A 20,317-nucleotide genomic window follows, 5' to 3' on the forward strand; every position below is an offset into this window, starting at 1 on the left:
CTATCAAACACAGAAATACCACGTGTGAGTACCATTCTGGTGGGATTTTGCTGATGTAATTAAGATCCCAAGTCAGTTGACCCTGAGATATAGAGAGAATATGGATGGGCCTGACCCACTCAGGGGATCCTTTCAGAGTTTTCCCCATCAAGGAATGGAGGAGGAGGTCAGAGAGACTCAAAGCACAAAAAGCATGTGGCACACAATGACCAAGGTGAGGATAAAGAAGCACTCCTAAGAAGGCATGAAGATGGCTGTAGGACTGTATAGCACCTCTTGCCTGACAGCTGCAAGGAAATGGGGACCTTGTTCCTGTTGGCTGACAGCTGCAAGGAACTGGGGACCTCGTTCTCCACCCTTCAGAAGGTAGACTTGTCAACACCCTCAGTGAGTTGAAGTGGATGATTCCAGAGCTTCTAGATAAGCACCAAATGAGCTAAGGCTTTCACTTGAGTTTGTGAGTCATCCAGCAGAGATGCTAGATGAACCTTCTGGGTCTTTCCACGTCCAGAACTGTGAGGCCATGATGTGTGGTGTTCTAAGATGTTCTGCTTGTGATGATTTCTTGTGTAGCAATATAAAATCAATATAGTGTTGCTGCCTACAGTGAAGGAATACCAATAATCTAGGCCAGAGGTGTTTAGTTTTGTTCTCCAGCCACCTGTTCATAGAAGACTCCTCTGGATGTCATAGGTGTAGGAGCAGAGGACTTTTTCATGTCCTAGGGCCCACTCAAAACTAGTGGGTTTTCAGGTTACTTGACAAAGGGTTCCTAATACACAATAATGAGGAATACATTACCACTAGAACCAACAAGTCCCATTTCTTCTTCCAGCCCATTATAATGGTAGGAAAGAGTAGCTGTCACACATTGTTGCTCACCATTGGACATGCTCCACACCACTCATTTCACATCTCTTCTCCAATTTCAACTTTTTTACATTGTGCTGATATTAATTGACAGTCACTCTGCTTGTGTAGTATTGTTATCTCCAAGCTGGAATGGAAGAACCACGAGAAGAGTGTCCAGTTCACTGTTCTTTCACACCTAGATAAGCAGCTGCCACTTAGATGGTTTAGAGCAAATACTGAATGAATTACTTTTGACCCTCACAACCAGTCTGGGAGGTTGATGCTGTCAGGGGCCTCGGTTTGTAGGAGGGGATGTGGAAACAGAAAGGTTCGGCATATAACCCCAGGTCATGAGCAATACATGCTCATGGGCGGACCTGGAGCAGTCATGCAGAACCAGGGCTGGCTTGAAGCCAAGCTCTTCCCACTGCTCCAGGGCTGCCCCCAGACTTCACAGCCTCCAGCTACTCCTGACCCACAGTCTGCCATTGGTCCTTATTTGTCATCTGACCCTGGCTCTGGAACATTCTCTGCTCACTCTCCCTCCCTGACAGGAGCTCCCAGAAGAGGGGGGTCTTGCTTTCACCTGCCTCAAGCTCTCCCTTAGCTCTTCAGCCCTGAGGGCTTTCAGGAAGAGCTACCCTGTCAGACAGGGCTAAACTTCGGTCCCTCAGCAAATACCTTTCCCAAGGGGGAGTCTGCGGTCTGTGTGCTCCCAAAATGAGATCACTGGCCCCCAATGAATGGCCCACGCTGTACTTTTCTCTGGCCCAGAGCCTGTAGCCTCTCTGAGGTATTGGGCCATGCTTTTCTCCTATAGGCAGCACCAAGCCTGAGCAGAACCTTTCCCAAGCACCTCAAACATGCCAGGGTAGACTTTGGTTCCTTACCATCCTCCTCACCACAACCCCACAGCCACCTAATGAGGCAGAGGTCACAATTTCCACTTAACACCTAAAGACACTGACCACACAAAGAGCCAGTCCTTTCTCCAGGTCTAAGAGCTGGCTGGGAGCTGACGCCAGAGTGATTCCCAGTGTCCCTCAGGCCATAGCGTGTGCTCTTGAGAACTGTAGAGCACCGTTCCCCTGCTTCAAAAAGGGGAACCTATAGTCCTTAGTATATTTAGATCTATAGACTAACAAGTGTCAGGACTTTGCCTTCCCAAGTGAAAAAGTTATGAGCCTTAAAAATAAAACTGTCAGTCATTTTGCCAGCAAAATTTATTTGGGAAAAGCAGAGACTTGCAATCTAGGACAAGCAAATTACAGCAAAATCATAAGCAGGTCCCAGAGAACAAAGGAGAGGAAGCTCTTTTGTAGATTAGAGGGGGCAGTTGTAAACAAGAGTCCACTGGAAGAAACTGGGATTTGGAAGTACAGCAGCTTCTCATTGGTTGGGCTGTGACTGTCCTTCACTGGTTGGGCTCTTGCTGGATGGAGCAGGAAAATCTTTCTTCCTCCTGCTGGGACAGTAAAGCAGTAGTTGAGTTAGTATGGACTTGCAAATTTCCTGTCTTCCTGTTGGATTCCCAATTGGCTACAGATAGTAGGGTGTGAGAGCTCCCCATTCTCGCCTCTTGACCCTGGTTTAGTGAAGTTTCCCTTTATTAATTTTCATAAAGTGCATGACAAGACCTCCTTTGATCTTCAAGTATAGCAGGAGACTTCCTGGGTTCAAGAGACCAGGACAGAAGTTTGAGTGCCTCTAGGCAGTTTCTGCAACATGGAGTGGATCAAGGAAGAAAGGATGGCTTTAATTCTGAAAGCCTGCACCTGGACCAACAGATTCTTCCCTCAAGGGGACTGATGTGAACTGAAAACAAGTTCACATTAACAGTGGAGAGCCTGTTGAAATCTAAAGCCCACATCCCCTTAGGGAGGGTGTTCCTGCCCCCCAAGAGCATGTCAACCTGTGGCTAGCTCTCTGCACATTTAGTGTCTCCCATTTAGAGTGTCTCTGGGTTCCCCAGAGTCCATCTCCATGTAGTGATCACACAGCATTAGGGAGCCCAGCGATCACTCCTCATCACCCTCAGCACGAACCCACAGATTTCTGGGTGCCACTGAGTCCAGCAACACACTCAGAATGTGCAACCTCTTCTATTCCTTCTTACCATCTGTGGAGTAGAGATGATTCGGCTCTTCTGTTGTGAGGAGGAGTTCAAGCCAAGATAGCTGAAGGCACAGGCAAGGTGGCTCTCTCAGGAAGTGATAAAGCCAACTCTTACTGATTAGGGACAGAGAAGCAGCAGGGTCTCTGGAGGCCGGGAATGTTTTTAGGAGCCTTGATGAGGGGGGTGTGATTAACCCTGGATGCTCATCTTCCCACCCTGCTTCCATGACAACTTACCCTGATGGTTCAGGAAAGAGCTTGCACATGAGTAGGTCATCTCTGAAGATCAAAAATCAGGGTCCCACATGATTGTGCCCCTGGATGTGCAGCAGGCCTCCACTTACAGCTGGTCGCCTGCTTTAAGTCGACTTTCCATGATGTCATTATCCAATTCGTGTAATCATTAAAAGTGATGGTCAGGGAACATAAAAGGGGAATAGAGTTATCCCCTTCTATCAAAAGTCCATTTTGTGGGGAGCTGTGGGCTGCACAGACCTGTGTTTAAACTGTTTTAACCATGATCTTGAACCATTTGGCCATGAAGGACTGGCAAGTGCAATCATGGAAGGGCCAGTTGAAAAGATTCATGCCTGTGTCCAAGCACACTTTGGGCCCCCACCTCCCCGCCGTCCCTGCACTACAGCCACCCTGGCCTGTAGCTTCTCAGCATGTGGCAGCCTGCGCCCACTGGGGGTCTTTGCAGTGGACTTCCCACTGCCTCAGTCTCCCTTCCAATGTCTTGTCATCCTTCCTCTCTCTCCTTAAATGTCACCTCCTCAGAGAGGCACTGTGTCGTCCCATCTAAAGTAAAACCCTCAGTTGTATATACCACATCTTCTCTATCCATTTGTCAAAAAAAAGTCAGATAACACGATTTCCCCCATATGTTCAATTTAAGACACAAAACAAATGAACAAAGAAAAAAAGAGACAAACCAAGAACAGACACTTAAGAATAGAGAACAACCTGGTGGGTACCAAAAGGAGGGGGGTAGGTGAAATAGGTGAAGGGGATTAAGAGTCCACTTATCATGATGAGCAGTGAGTAATGTACAGAATCAAAGAATCACTATATAAACCTAGAACTCATTTATCACTATGTTAATTATATTGGAATTAAGGAAGTAAAAATATATTTTTGAAAGTCATTGAAAAGATATTGTAAAATTGAAAGATATGTGTACCCTAACTCACAATACTATTTTCAATTTGAATATTTTTGTACCCAAATAGAATTTGTTATAATTTGGTTTTCTGGCTTTCATGGTAGCCTCATCAATCATATTTTCAACCTATACTTCTTGTCCAATGTCCTTTTTGATGACCAAATTGCCATGTGTGCCAACCTCTCCTGCCAACTGATGATCTCTAATGATTTTTATTTAACTTCAGCTTACTGGAAGTTCTTTTGCAGGATGCTGCTGTGATTGGTGTTCAGTACAAATTTCAAGGCTAGTTCTACATTTTGACAAGAGTAGACAAAGGAAAATTCATAAGTCAGATTTATAAGATCCAAACACAATTCTGATGTGTTACAAAGTCCAGATACTATCCTTGCTTTAAACTAATTGCTATCAATGAAATTTCTACAGAACTTACATTGTCATCACATTTATGAATCATAGCAGTTATTTCTTTTTGTAAAACAGATGTAGTCATACAGAGTGTTTTTCTGTTAAAAATTCCAAGCCTTGAGAACACTTCATTTAATTTGAAATATCTCCATTTGAATGTGAAATTAGTACATTTGTAACTTCCTAATTTCTACTTGATATGCACCCCCCCTTAAAAATTGAATCTATCATGTGGTGATTTGTGCATTTCTAAGTTCTATACTTATCTTCCCTTCACTGAGTACTCAGGAAATATATTCCCATCTTTGCTATGGCTACATAAGCATCAAACATACTTTCAAAGTTACTTTCATTCATGAAATCAAGGGAATAGACCTTTTCTTTTTAAAAGGAAATGGCTTTATATACAGCCATAGTTTATGATTGTAGAGCTTTATTAACCTTCTCAATTTTTTTCATAATATGATCCTGCTTATACAAGTTATGTAAGAAATCATAGTCCATTTGACGATATGCTTTTGCTTTGGTATAATGTCTTTATGTCATCTGATATCATGCCTTTTAGAACTTTGTACAAGTCTCAGGGCACCTGAGCAGCTCGGTCAGTTGAGTGTCTGACTCCTGGTTTGGGTTCAGGTTATGATCTCAGGGTCATGAGATGCAGCCCTGCAATGGGCTCTGGACTCAGTAGAGAGTCTGCTTCAGATTCTCTCTCTCTTTCTGCACCTCCCCATGCCCTGCTAGCATGCATGCATTCTCTCTCTCAAATAAATAAATAAAAATTACAAAACTTTTGTGGCAGTCCCTAATGTGTGTGCAATAGTATCTTGATTGCCTTTGGTCTGATGTCTTATCATGTCTCCATTTGTACTCAAATACACTTTATCTTACAGACAGAAAGAATATTACTCAGCCAGTTGTTTTCATCAAAAATTGAGCCCATCAAGATACAAATTTGACACAATCATTTCAGTGGGCATAATGGCCTCTATGCACACTTGTACATGCCTGTCATAATACTTGGTTCCTTATCATGTCTCTGTCCTGTGCATTTTAATGCCATTGTCATCATATTACAGTGTATGAAAATTTTTATCTCCTAGGCTGTGGTCAGCTTTTTTAAAAAAAAATTTATTTATTTATTTGAGAGAGAGAGAGAGAGAGAGCGTGCACACAAGCAGGAGGAGCAGCAGAGGGAGAGGGAGAAGCAGACTCCTCTCCGAGCAGGGAATCTGCTTTTGGGGCTCCATCCCAGGAGCTGGGAATCATGACCCGAGCTGAAGGGAGATGCCCAAAAGATTGAGCCACTCAGGCCCCCCTGTGATCAGCTCCTCTTCATTTCAACCAAGTCAACAAAACTATTTACTGTTGTGACATTATTATTAGTGTGAACATACATAATAATCAGAAATTTTGGTTGGGATGAATAAAATCTGGTGTACAATCAAGAGGCAAGAACATACACATTTTGCTTCTTTTATTCTCAATAACATGCCACATTTAAAATGTTTTCCTAGAAGTGTGAAACATTTGTTTTTAATTTCATAAGAGAAAGATGATACAGAAGTTTTTTTTATTAAATTTTTAAATTTTTAAATAAACAAATAATATATTATTAGCCCCAGGGGTACAGGTCTGTGAATCACCAGGTTTACACACTTCACAGCATCACTATAGCACATACAATCCCCAATGTCCATAACCCCACCACCCTCTCCCAACCCCCCAACCCTAAGCAACCCTCAGTTTGTTTTGTGAGATAAGAGTCTCTTATGGTTTGTCTCCCTCCTGATCCCATCTTGTTTCATTTATTCTTTTCCTACCCCTAACCCCCCATGTTGCATCTCCACCAGAAGTGTTTTTTATAGTCAGCTAATTTAGCAGTTATATCAACAGTATACAATAGAAATATAGTGTCAATGTTATAATGACCTATGAGTTCAAATCAATTGTAATATTCTAAAGCATTTGGACTTTTAGTCATTTCCTGGGATCTTTTAGGAGAATCAATTATTTTGTGCACAACGCATCAACCTCTGATTTCATTCCACAATACTCAACTGCTTTCTTTGTCTTCTACCCTGATCACCTTCTGCCAATCGTCCTGTATCCTGTATGAAACTGAACATTTGCAAGAAAGCACAGTTTTGAATGGGGACAATGTGGCCAGTGCCCATGCCACCTCTAAGATGTCCCAGGAGGGGGACCTGATGGCAGGCTCTGAGAGGTGAGAGTGGCTTGCAGCTCATGGTCATCTAGAAAACAAGGATGATACTCTCACGTGGCAGGAAACAGGGTTGTGCTTACAATCCTGACTGAGTGTGGAGGCCAGTGTCCCCGCAGGCCTTCCACAGTATGACTTGGCTTGACCACAGTCATGATGTCAGCTTTTTAAGCCCTGAAGCAGAGACCCCAGTCAAGATGATCCTGAATTCCGAGCTACAGAATAATGAGAGAAGGAAGAAATGGGTTTCACCCACCATATTTGGGAGAACTTTTGAAGCCACTGAATTTGGGTAATTTGTTACACAAAATTAAAAACCAGTACACTCTCTGAATCTGCACCCTTGTCCTCATGTGCATTTCACAGAACCAGTTGTCTAGAGAAGCAACTCAGGAGGTTTGGTTTACAGGTAGTTTTCATAATATGCAGACACTACCTATACTAGTTTCCTTCCAGAACAAAAAGGAAAGCAATATAAATGATTTACAGTCAGATGAAGTGGAGTTAAACCTCATTTAAGATGTAACCTATATGAGGAGGCATATCTGGGTTGGTGGAGGCAGGGCCTGTGAAAATCCACTCCAGCATACAGGCAATGAGAATGCCAGCAAATCCTGTATAATTAACTGGTTTCAGAACCATGAAAATTAACCCAAGCCCAGCGAAAACCGGAAGAGTGTCCCATCAAGAAAGATGACTCCATCCCAGTAGGGAGAGTGAGCTTTGGGTTGTTGTCGCCAGCACTGTTCCTACTGCCCCCTCCTCAGATCTGTGCTGGCCTTGAAACCAATGACCTCATGTCCACAGTACTCGGAACACCAGTGACCTGTCAGCCACTGGAGGGGACTAAACTGATTCCCAGACAATTGTCATTATTTGATGTGCCTGGTGACTTCCTGAAAAGGACTGCTCCTGGGCTCGTTCATCTTGGAACAGTCTGAGAGCTTGCTCTGTAGGCACAGCCCTGTTCACTATCTTAAGGTGCCAGGCAGAACACTTGTAAGGAGTGTTGAATATAAGGGACGACAGTGAGCATCTTGTCTTTCTTTCATTTTATGAGCAAGAAATATTTCATATATTTCTCCCCAGGAATAATGGGCAAAGCAGATTTGTATAAGAAAATTTTATGAAATGTTTTTAATTTTTCCTCAGGTTTATGATCACCAAGTATTCCTCCTCTTTCTCTGTTAAAACAAGGAGCAGTTTTTGATTTATTCAATCTCAGCTTCGAACAGAAACTTTTCGCCTGGTACATAAAAAAAAAATTCTGGTTCCTGGAAATGTTTTTTCCTGTGGCCTGTGTGACCGAGTTCTGCCTCCAGGGGGCGCCTGAGACGTGGCCGGGACCACTTGATTCCCTATTCTGGGCAGCAGGCACTGCAGGCTCCTGGGGCGCATGAGGCTTTTCCAGGAAGGAGAACAGCACCTCACACAGCTTCTTGGGAGTCGCGCTGCTGCAGGGCAGTGTGGCCAACAGCACCCCAAGTCCTGTAGATGCCCTTACACCTCGCTGGGGCAATAATAATAGATCAGTCTACTGGCCAGGTAGCTCTCTGTGCACACCATTTCCAGACCCCCTAGGGGGCGTATTTCCAGCAACTCCCAGGGGGCACATTTCTAGAAAGTTCCACGTGAGAGGCACCACAACTTTACTGCCATCGTGTGAGCTGCTTCCAGGATCCTGGAACAAGGTCAGGATTTTAACCCTGGGAGAGGGGATTCTTTCCCCTGGTGCTCTCCCTGGGCCCTGAAAGTGCCTCTCCCTTGGCTGTGGTGTCTTCTTGGGGGGGATCTACCTCAGCTCTGTGGAGAGACGTGGGTGGGTTCTGACCTCAGCACGGGGGAGGCATTTTCTGGGCAGCTTGTCTCAGCCATGTTGGAGAAGAGGCAGTCCTTGGTGGTGTCTTGAGTTCTGAGAGGGACTCTGCTTACGTAATTCTCTCAGCACTGGCGAGGGGACATGTCTTTGGGTGATCCCCTCAGTCCTACGTGAGGGACGGGGGGAGTGGTTCCTGGCTCTCGGTTCAAGCTCTGTGAGGGGATGTTTCCTGGGCTGCACCAGCTCAGCTCTCGGATTCCTGTCCCTGAGGGCTTCTACCTCAGCCTGCGAGACACTCGCCTTGGGGTGCAGTTCAGCACGAGGGGGCATTTTCCCGGGGTGCTCTGTCGCAGCCATGGTGGGCCTGGGCTTCCGTGGTGCTCTGCTGGTCCCTGGTGGGGACTCGTAGTCCTTGGGAGACTTTCGTGGGGGCTCTGTCCCCTCCTATGGGGGTGCCGTTCCTCTGATGGTTTAAGACGATGGGGAAGCTGTCCCCGGGGGGCTCCGTCTGAGCCGGGCGTGGCCGGGAGGGAACTTCACCTTGGGTGCTCGCTCGGCACTGGGGGTTTGGGCTCTTTCTTGGCGCTCCCGCTGCCGTCTGGGGAGCCGAGGCTCTTCCTCGGAAGGTCCATCTCTGCCCAGAAGGGGGGTTCTCCTTGAGTGCTCCCTCCCAGCCCTGGGTGGAGGGTTCCTTGGGCACTTGGTCCCCCTTATGGACGTGGGCGGCTCTTCCTCGGCTGCCCTGTCTCAGCCGTTGCCGGGGGGCATTCTGGGGGCTCTGCTCAGGGGGTGCACTCTCCCTCGTGTGGTCTGTCTCACTCAGCCTTTGGGGTGAATTCTTACTCGGGGGCTCTCGGGCACTTTGGGGTGGTTTGCTCTTGCTTGGATGCTCTGTCTCAGCCCGCGGTGGGGTAGTTTCCCTGGGTTTCTATATCTCAGTCTCTCAGGGGTTTTATCTAACCTTCTATGCGTGACCGTGGTCATCAAAGTGGGAATCTGGGGCGGACAACATATGAGAGTTGGCTGCCTTCTATACTCAGAAACACTTGCTATAGGGCATCTTTAATCTCAGTGCCCTGGTGGGTGTGCAGGGGCCTCTCATTATCTCTTCTACATGTGCATTTTGTACTGGTTAATGTGCTTTACTGGCCATTTCTGTATGTCTTTTGAAGAGACATTCCAGGACTTGCATCCACATCTTACTGAGATATCTGTAGTTTTAAAATTGATTTGCTGTTCAACATATATTTATATTTATATATATAACTTAAAATAACATTTTCTGTGTCTCTGCTGATCTGTTTTGTTTTGTCACTCTCTTTTTTGAGAGGGAGAGAGAAGGCATGCACACAAGAAGCAGGGAGTGACAGAGGGAGAGGGAGAGAGAAAATCGTAAGCAGGTTCCCCACCCAGCAGAGAGCCCAGCTTGGAGCCCAGGTTGGGGCTCAATCTCACCACCTTGATATCAGGACCTTATCCAAAGTCAAGTGTCAGATGCTTAAGTGCCCTAAGTCATTGCCTTCTTAGTATATTTTTGATGCACCGAAATTCTCAGTATAGTTAAGTCTAATTAGTCAATTTATTCATCATGGTCAGTGCTTTCATTCTTTTCAAAAGCTTTACCTTTTAAAACCATGAAGGTAATATCCTACATGTCCGTCTAGCTCTCCTATTCATGGGAGATCAGTGTTATATGGACAAGAAGGGATCAGAGCAGAGTTGCCATTCCCCGCAGGGAGCAGGTGGACTTACTGAATGGACCACAAAGTTTTGCCTGCCCCATTGTCAATGATCTAGCACCTGCTGTTTCCTGAATTATGTCTAGACTCCCTGTCCTGTCTCACTGGTTTATTCGCTCACCCTTGCTCCAACCCCACAGCATTGTCATGGCTCCTATGTCTGCTCTCTTTCCATGTGCATCTTCCAACTTGGTGCTTTTGCCTAAATAGGGTCTCAGCTCTTTTGGGCCCTTTGATATCCATATACTCTTTAATATCAGCTCATGAATTATCCCCAGTATTAACAGGGAGATTTTAAAATTTTAAATAAAAATATTTACATTTAAGCATGATGCAATAATTATTCTGGGCAGAAATGGCAATAATGACTTAATAACGAGTCTTCCCATCCACACGGTATGTATTTCTCCCCATTTACTGAGGCTTTTGATTTCTTTCCATCAGGTTTATGTTTCATGGGTAGTGCTTCAGCACACCCGTGGTTAGCTTTATTCTATGGGTTTTGATTTTTTAAAAATTTCTTTTCAGCCTAGCAGTATTCATTGTTTTTGCACCACACCCAGTGCTCCATGAAAAACATGCCCTCCCTAATACCCACCACCTGGTTCCCTCAACCACCCACCCCCCGCCCCTTCAAAACCCTCAGATTGTTTTTCAGAGACCATAGTCTATCATGGTTCACCTCCCCTTCCAATTTCCCTCAACTCCCTTCTCTCCATCTCCCCTTGTCCTCCATGTTATTTGCTATGCTCCACAAATAAGTGAAACCATATGATAATTGACTTTCTCTGCTTGACTTATTTCACTCAGAATAATCTCTTCCAGTCCTGTCCATGTTGCTACAAAAGTTGGGTATTCATCCTTTCTGATGGAGGCATAATACTCCATAGTGTATATGGACCACATCTCCCTTATCCATTCGTCATTGAAGGGCATCTTGGTTCTTTCCACAGTTTGGTGACCGTGGCCATTGCTACTATAAACATTGGGGTACAGATGGCCTTTCTTTTCATTACATCCGTATCTTTGGGGTAAATCCCCATTAGTGCAATTGCAGGGCCATAGGGAAGCTCTATTTTTAATTTCTTGAGGAATCTCACACTGTTCTCTGGGTTACAAGAGGGGTTCAACATTCACAAATCAATAAATGTGATAGGATAAATCAATAAGGAAGAGAGAAGAACCACATGGTCCTCTCAATTGATACAGAAAAAGCATTTGACAAAATCCAGCATCCCTTCCTGATTAAAACACTTCAAAGGATAGGGATAGAGGGAACATTCCTGAACTTCATAAAATCTATCTATGAAAGACCCACAGCAAATATCATCCTCAATGGGAAAAAGCTTGCAGCCTTACCGTTGAGATCAGGAACATGACAAGGATGCCCACTCTCACCACTCTTGTTCAACATAGTATTAGAAGTCCTAGCAACGGCAATAAGACAACAAAGAGAAATTAAAGATAGCCAAATTGGCAATAAAGAAGTCAAACTCTCTCTCTTCGCAAATGACATGATTCTTTATATGGAAAATCCAAAAGACTCCACCCCCAAACTACTAGAACTCATACAGCAATTCAGTAACGTGGCAGGATACAAAGTCAATGTACAGAAATCAGTGGCTTTCTTATACACTAACAATGAAAATACAGAAAGGGAAATTAGAGAATCGATTCCATTTACTATAGCACCAAGAACCAGATTCCCAGATACCTGGGAATAAACCTAACCAAAGAGGTGAAGGATCTGTACTAAAGGAACTACAGAACACTCATGAAAGAAATTGAAGAAGACACAAAAAGATGGAAAAACATTCCATGCTCTTGGATCAGAAGAATAAACATTGTTAAAATGTCTATGCTGCCTAGAGCAATCTATATCTTTAATGCCATTCCAATAAAATTCCACCAGTATTTTTCAAAGAGCTGGGGCAATAATCCAAAAATTTGTATGGAATCAGAAAAGACCCTGAATTGCTAAGGAAATGTTGAAAAACAAAAACTAAACTGGCAGTATAACGTTACCTGATTTCAAGCTTTACTACAAAGCTGTGATCACCAAGACAGCATGGTACTGGCATAAAAACAGACACATGGACCAGTGGAACGGAGTAGAGAGCCCAGATATGGTCCCTCAACACTATGGGTAAGTGATCTTCGACAAAACAGGAAAAAATATACAGTGGAAAAAAGACAGTCTCTTCAATAAATGGTGCTGGGAAAACTGGACAGCTATATGTAGAAGAAGGAACCTCTACCATTCTCTTACACCATACACAAAGATAAACTCGAAATGGATAAAAGACCTCAACATGAGACAGGAATCCATCAGAATCCTAGAGGAGAACATAGGCAGTAACCTCTTCGATATCAGCCACAGCAACTTCTTTCCAGATATGTCTCCAAAGGCAAAGGAAACAAAAGCAAAAATAAACTTTTGGGACTTCATCAAGATCAAAAGCTTCTGCACAGTGAAGGAAACAGTTAAGAAAACAAAGAAGCAACCCACGGAATGGGAGAAGATAGTTGCAAGTGACAGTACAGACAAAAGGTTGATATCCAGGATCTATAAAGTACTTCTCAAATTCCACACACAAAAAACAGATAATCATATCAAAAAATGGGCAGAAGATATGAACAGACACTTCTCCAATGAAGACATACAAATGGCTATCAGACACATGAAAAAATGTTCATCATCACTAGCCATCAGGGAGATTCAAATTAAAATCACATTGACATACCACCTTACACCAGTTAGAATGGCCAAAATTAACAAGACAGGAAACAACATGTGTTGGAGAGGATGTGGAGAAAGGGGAACCCTCTTACATTGTTGGTGGGAATGCAAGTTGGTGCAGCCACTTTGTAGAACAGTGTGGAGATTCCTCAAGAAATTAAAAGTATGGGTTTTGATTAAAATTTTTTTTCATTTGTAAGTAATCTCTTCATCCAACATTGGGCTTGAACACACAACCCCAGGATCAACAGTCCCACCATCCACTGAGCCAACCAGTTGCCCCTTGATGTGCTTTTCACTGTTCTAATGGTATTTTAAATATCTTTTTCTAATTGGATTTTTATTATACAGAAATACACGTTTTTTATTCTTGCTCTTGCATCCAGTAACTTGGCTACTGTACACTTATTAATTCTCGGTATTTTACATCCTTTTGGATATTCTACATATAGAACATGTCCACTGTGAACAATGACAGCCTCAGTCCTTCTTCTCCAAAATGTATACTTATTATAGTTTACTGACAGTTTTCAGTTCTTCCAATATGTTCTTGAAAACACAGCAGACACCATGTCTTATTTAAAACTCAAGAAAAAAGAGTTGAGTCATCATTAAATAGAACATTTGTGTACATTTTGCGTGGGGGGGGGGAGATAAGCTTTCTTAGTTTAAAGAAGTTGCCTTTCATCCGAATTTGCTGAAGATTTTTACCATGAGTAAGTATTCGGCATCAACCCATTTATTGCAATGTCGCTGTGCATTTTCCCCAGTTTTTGCTGTTTATGTAGCACATTTCACTGACAAATTTTCCAGGGTGAAACCAATCTTCCTTCAAGCAATAGACCCAACAACCCCATGACCTTTGGGTGTTTTTTTTTTTTTAATGTCCTGTGTAATTTCATTTGCTAACCAATTGTTGAGGAGTTGTGTCTCTGTATTCAGGAAAGAGATCTGGGTCTCTCGTTTTCCTTTTCTTCCAGTGCTTTTGGTAGATGTTAGTAACACATTTATATTGGCATCACAAAATGAGTAGGGAACTCACACCCTTTCTTCCCTTTTCTGAAACAGTTTGCATACTGGTATTATATCCATCCGGAATGTCTGAAGCACTCTTCAAGAGAGCCTTTAGGTGTTCAGATTTTCTGTTTCTTCTTGGTGACTTTTGGAATGTTTCCTTGTTCTAGGAAAGTGTCTATGTCATCTCAGTTCCCAGATTTACTATAAAGTCACTCTGGGTGTTCCCGCTGTCTTTCACAGAGCTCCCTTCTGAATGCAGGATTCAGACTCCTGCTTGGTGGCTAGTATTGTTTATCTGTGGCTAAATTGTCCTCGATAATGATGCGAAAGAGCCATCTTGGTCTGTTCAGGCTGCCCTAGCACCATGGCAGAAACTGGAAAGGTGACAGGAACAGAAATGTGTTGCCTAGGGCTGGGGAAGCTGGGAAACCAAAACCAGTCTGCTGGCACCAGGGCGATCTAGGGAGGTCCATGTACTAGTTCAGGGTCAGGCGCCCTCATTTTGCCCTGTTGGAAGGCTTGGTGTCTCTGCAGCCTCCTTTCTGGTTCAGGAGTGGGCCACTGTCTGCACCTCAGCACCCACCAAAGGACGTGGATGCCTCCTGATATCAGCTTCCCTGGGGGTTTGGATTTCAACACAGGCTGTTGGGGAGACACAAGTGTCAAAACACAGCATAGCTCTCACTATAGTCTTTTTGCCTCTTCCTCCAGGGACAGACCTCATTCATTTGCAGCAATGTTTCTTTTCTAACAGAATGTGAAGTTGTAAGCTCCCCCTCCCCATTTCATGTGTCCCACAGAATCAGTCATGTGATGTTTTCTTAGACTTCAATAGTGAGTATTGATTTAGAAGTATGTTACAAACTTTTGGAGTACCTTTTGTTGTGTTGGCAAGAAGTACTTCTTTAATTTCATTTTGTTTAGATATCATAGTCTACAAGAAATTAAGGATTGGGGTTTCGGTGTCACCATTGCCAATGTTTGCCTGCTTGAGAAGAAATTATGTTCTGATTAATGAATACAGGATTCTATGTGAGGCCATGGTCAAACATATTGGGGGTGGTACCTTTCAATCTATGCATTTGCTGTCTGGGGCCTGAGCCGAGGAAATTGTCACATTCTGATTGATGCCCCCCGTAGAGCAAAATGATTGTTGGAGGCGGACATGTGCACAGAAGGATTCCATCACAGCAAACCTTAGGACTTCTTGTGGGAGTGCTACAGAAGGATGTAACCTCATTCTTCTGCTACACAGGACTTGAGTAGCAGGTAACTGAGGAGCTCTGGCAGCCATTTTGCAATCATGAGGAGGAGCCAGAACTCAGATGACGTGGCTTCAAAATGCAGAAGAGAAACCTGGGGAAGGGACCAGTCCCTGGGCCATATTATTGATGGTTTTAGGAACTGGGCAAAGGAACATGACATGGAGTGGAGGTTCCCAACCTCTAGCAACCTGTGGGAAGCAGGATAGTAGAATGTAAGATTGGCAGATATAAGCAGCAGATTACATTCCCAACAGTAGAACCACCTTGGTCTGGTGGACTTCAGTACTGTCCTAGGTTTGAATACCCTTGAATGACCACACAGTAAGGTCTATTTGTTACCCCATCCCCCAGCTGGTGTCCCCTGCTGAGACACCCACCCAAGAAGGCTATGGAAGTCTTAGGACACAGCCATTTTCCTGCTTCTCTATGTGGATTCCTGTGCTTTGCTGCTCAGCACACCAAGCCCCATAGGGGGCGAGAGAGGCATGATCTTCCAGAATTTGCCAAGGGATGTATAGCTAGGATGGGGTGTGTTTCTTCCCAGCTGTGGGTGAGGGGAAACGGCTCCACGCCCTCTGGGGTCCTGCTGGCCTGCTGAGATGTGCCATACCTGGACTGGAGCACACACCACTGTTAGAGGGGAGAAGGTGGGGTCCTGCTCTGGCGGATCCCACTTCTGGTCCTTCTCCTCTTGCCTGACTGTGCTGCCTTCCCTGACCAGCCTGTGTGAGATGCACAAGCAGGTCAAGTTCCTGATGCTGTAGCCACATTAACATGAACAAGCCAGGCCACAAGTGCTAATCTTGCACAAGGGGAGTCCCTTCCCATTCAAGCTCTGGCTCACCTGCCTTTCTGCCTTGGACTTCTACAACTTCTCTGGTGTCTGGTGACAGAATGGGCCCCAGATGCAAAGACCTTTCTACAGGGTGGTCACTCCTAGTCAGCAGAGGAAGCAATCCAACTGTGGGTGTAGGCAGAGAGCCCCCAGAGGAGCCACGTGCATGCTGAAGAAATGCCTGGCTGATGGCTCAGGACGCATTGTGGAGGAGGGAAGGTGCAAGATTGTAAGAGCCGGTCTGGACGGGTGGAATGCTGGCATGGTTTCTCACGTTTTTCTTTAAACTCCAGTTAGGTAACACAGAGATGCTATTAGTGTCAGGTGTAGAACTGAGTGATTCCACACGTGTCTGTACAACAGCCAGTGCTCATCACACAAGGGCCCTCCCTCATCCCTGTCACACACATGTCCCCAAGCCCACCTCCCCTCCAGGACCCTGAGTTTGTTCTCTGCGCTTAGGAGTCTGTTTTCTGGTTTGCCCTTCTTTCCCTCGCCCCGTGGTCATCTGTTTGTTTCTTAAATTCTGCATGTGAGCAAACTCGTTTGCTGTTTGCCTTTCTCTGACGGACTTACTGTGCTTAGCATTCTGCTCTCTAGCTGCACCCACATCATTGCGCATGGCAAGATTTCATTGTTTTTGACAGCAGAGTACTATTCTGCTGTAGACGTACATACACCATGTCTTCTTTTTCCATTTATCAGTCAGTCACCAGTCTGGCTCTTCCCAGAGTTCAGCTGCTGTCGGTGATGCTGCTGTAAACATCGGGGTGCAGGTACCCCTTCAAATCAGTATTTTTGTGTTCTTTTGGTAAATACCTGGTACTGCAAATGTTGGGTCATAACGTAGTTCTATGGTAACATCCCGAGAGACCTCTGTCCTCTTTCAGAGTGGTTGCTTTTTTGTCTTTAATGGAACATGTTTCTTAATCCTCCTCAGGAAGTGATGAGTGATAAAGCAGAGGAGTCCGCTGTTGGGCCCAAAAGCCAAATGAAACATTGTGGAAAACCCATCACTGAACTTCCATTCAAGAAAAGGCTGACCATGGTGCTGCTTTCAATGAGAGAGGAAGTAGAGAGATCATCCCAGCCTGAGGGCTCAGCCATGTCTTTGGAAGATGGTGAGGATGCCCGTCCTCCACACCCCTCTATGACCAGACCCAGGGCAGCACTACCTCCTGCTCCTCCATGCCTCAGGGTCAGTTCTGATCAAGGTCACTGGCTTTGGGTGAGGCTGCCATTAATTTCTCAGCCACACTGGACCAGGTGTTCACTCTGTCCTTCATGGAGCCATTCTTGGCTTCCCAAACTCCAAACTCTACTGGTTTCCTTTTCTTTTCTGATCTCCTTTCTCTCCTTTAACAATATCATTGCTCTTGAGTCCCACTGTTACACTGTCCCTCATTCCACACTGCCTCATCACTCAGCAAGTTTCTCCAGGAGCTTCTGAGCTCAGGTCCTGCTTCCCACTTGACCTTGTATAGCCCATTTGTTTCCATGCACCCAGGGTGACCATGTCCACACAGAAATCAGATCATTACATGCATATCCTGAAACCCATCATTAATTCCACAAGCACTCAGAACAGAGTCTGAGCTCCCAACACTGGTCTCCATGCCATGCACGACCTGACCTTGCCATCCTCTCCTGCCAACTCATGTCCTCTCTGTTTCATCCTTGCTCTCTCTAACTCTGACCTTTGTTCCATGGCCCAGGCTTGTTCCCTTGTATGGGCTGTGCACGGCCTTCATGGCAGCCAGGCCTCCTCCTGTGTGTGTGCACGGGCCGGCTCTGTCTCCTGCTCCTGGCTCTGCCCAGGGGTCAGCTCTTCAGAGGGTCCTGTTTAAGTAAGGCTTCATGGAGGCTTCTCCTCCTGCTCTTGCTCACATCCTTGCTGGCTTCCCTCCTAACACCAAGTCAAAGTGTTTTGTTCCCTTTGTCCATTGTGTGCTTGTCTGCCTTCCCCATGAGGATGTTAAGTTTCATAAGGTTTGTGATTGTCTTTGTCTGTTCTGTCTGTCTGGGTCCTTGCTGATCTCCCAGTTTTTGGCACATGCCTGGCATAAAGGAGGAGGAGTAAAGGCTGTACTGGTGTCAGACTTGGTGTAGAAAGAAATTGGCCTCCTGAGACAGAAAAGCCAGGTGAGGAAGCTCATTTATTGACTGGGATCTCTAGTGATTCAGTGCCAGTATCAGGCATCCTGACATCAAGTGACACGTTCAGCTCTTCTCCTTGTAGAGTGCATCAAGGGAACATTGAATCCTGAGTCCCAGGGCTCTGTGAATGTTTGTTGATTAGTTGTATTGTCCAAGTCTGTTTCTGTGTGTATGCGTAGTGACAAGAATAGAAGAGGCTTCTTTGTTGTATTATTTTCATGAGGTCAAATATTCAGTACTGATACATCTAGCTGGTGTATTCTCCTGCTGCGAAAAGAAATATTAGAGACTGTGAAGCACATGGATGTGCGTATGGGGTTGCTGAAATGCCCATCATTGCAGCTCCTCATTCAGTGAGGTTTCCAGGGGCACCTGCCATTCACAGTATGCACGGGGCGGGGAGGGGAAGTGGTCGATCCCCACCTGATGGCTTCTGGTCAAAATCTGATCTCCAGAGCTTGTGAGCGTGGCAGGAGACAGTATTCCACACAATTAGATTCTTTGTGTCCTGACTTAGCCAGGGTCAACAAGGGGTGGGCCGATTTACAGACCTGGTAGTGATGCCCTGGTGGGAGGAACCTTTCCCAGCTGTCTCTCTGCAGATGAGCCCAAGGGCACAGCAACGTCTGTGTGGGAAGATGTGCCAGATCAACTGCCAATACCAGTGAAAATCAATATGGAAATAAAAGATCAATTAAAGAAGGAAATTCGACATTTTGGAGGAAGTAAGTAGGATAAGAATTTTTCTCAGTGAAACCACAGGAAGTCTTTTCCATTCTATGATCCAGACTAGATTCCACTCACTTCTTGAGGCTCATCCCTTGCCAGAACTGGGTTTTCCCAATTATCTTGACTGAAATGTCTCAGTAAATTTTTTTTGTTCTTTTGTATTTCTTAATTTGTTATTCTATTGGTGGATATGTTGAGAGACCTGAAAGTAAGGATGGAATGCACAGGTACTCTCTAACGTTCTAGCCCTTGAATGATCACTGAAACTTCAAGATTGAGTTCTACCTTTTCTTTGTTCTTCAGAAATGTTGATGATATTGTTTTTCTAATATCTACAGAATATGAAATAGTCTCCAAATTGCTTGAAGGAGTGCAAGGACCTCCAGAAGTACAGAAAAAATTTGTTGTATATGCCATGAAGGAAGCGGCAAGGTGAGTGCAGGAGGAACTGTCCAGAATCTTTCACAGCAGGGCCAGTGGGCTGCTGGGCAAGGGGTGGATTTGGGCCCTGCCTGACTTTTCTCAAACCCTGATCCTCACTCAGAGTTCATGCTGTCTCCACTTATTTAGATTGATATTATCTGAGTCTCACTAGTTCTTGCAAGCTCAAGGAACCTTCTGTTCACACCCAAGTTTGAGGTGGGCCTTGACCTTGAACTGGCACTCTCTGTATCTACTGGATTGTCCCTTACTGTGTAGGAGTGTTTTCTTTTGTGCTGTAAACTGAGCTTCTCTTCGCATTTTTCTATAGAACATCCTGCAACATAGGTTCTTTGGGTATCATTTGGTTAATGACTTGTCTCTTTATTTTCAGATTTAAAAGACGAGACTTAATAAGGCACCTGAAGAAGGTACCAAAAAAATTGTAATCTGACCGGTTTCTCAAAAAAGATAATGACACTCCAAACTTATAATCCTGTTATCACAATCATCAGTGAGAAGGCAGATCCAGTTGGCTGTCCTGGAGTGTGACCAGATATTGTTGATGCCTCTAGCATGAGTTTGCTAAGAAATTGTCTTCTTGAGGCTAAGAAAAAGCACTGCAACTTTCATGTTACAAGTTTCTGTAGTAAAAGTTGAGCTTTTGCCCTAAACATTTTGTCTAAATGGCTAAACTGGAGTTTTTCTGTTTGTTTTCCACTGAGTTTGGGGATATTTTTAAGCCATCAAGTAAATACTTTTCTTTTCATTGGCATGCTCTGGAACTCACTGGTAGTTATGACTGGGTACTGTCTAACTATTTCTTATTCCC

The 20,317-nt window shown here is 44.6% G+C and overlaps 1 protein-coding gene across 1 annotated transcript; it reads left to right on the plus strand.

Moving 5' to 3' along the window:
* The first annotated feature begins 8,407 nt into the window (after positions 1-8,407).
* On the plus strand, positions 8,408-20,097 carry LOC116583718 (cancer/testis antigen family 45 member A8-like). Its single transcript, XM_032331850.1, has 5 exons — positions 8,408-8,455; positions 17,120-17,300; positions 18,939-19,061; positions 19,404-19,497; positions 19,880-20,097. The coding sequence occupies exons 2-5, from the start codon at positions 17,126-17,128 to the stop codon at positions 19,932-19,934; spliced, it is 447 nt and encodes a 148-aa protein (XP_032187741.1). The 5' UTR covers positions 8,408-8,455; positions 17,120-17,125; the 3' UTR covers positions 19,935-20,097.
* The last annotated feature ends 220 nt before the right edge of the window (positions 20,098-20,317 follow it).

The sequence above is a fragment of the Mustela erminea genome, chromosome X (assembly GCF_009829155.1).
Source record: "Mustela erminea isolate mMusErm1 chromosome X, mMusErm1.Pri, whole genome shotgun sequence".
NCBI lineage: Eukaryota > Metazoa > Chordata > Mammalia > Carnivora > Mustelidae > Mustela > Mustela erminea.

What these genes read in the sequence shown, in the direction of transcription:
- LOC116583718 (XM_032331850.1), top strand. Translation starts at nt 17,126, where the DNA reads ATGAGTGATAAAGCAGAGGAGTCCGCTGTTGGGCCCAAAAGCCAAATG. An exon ending in AGCCATGTCTTTGGAAGATG is followed by an intron (nt 17,301 to 18,938) that starts GTGAGGATGCCC and finishes GTCTCTCTGCAG; the next exon opens with ATGAGCCCAAGGGCACAGCA. An exon ending in AATTCGACATTTTGGAGGAA is followed by an intron (nt 19,062 to 19,403) that starts GTAAGTAGGATA and finishes TAATATCTACAG; the next exon opens with AATATGAAATAGTCTCCAAA.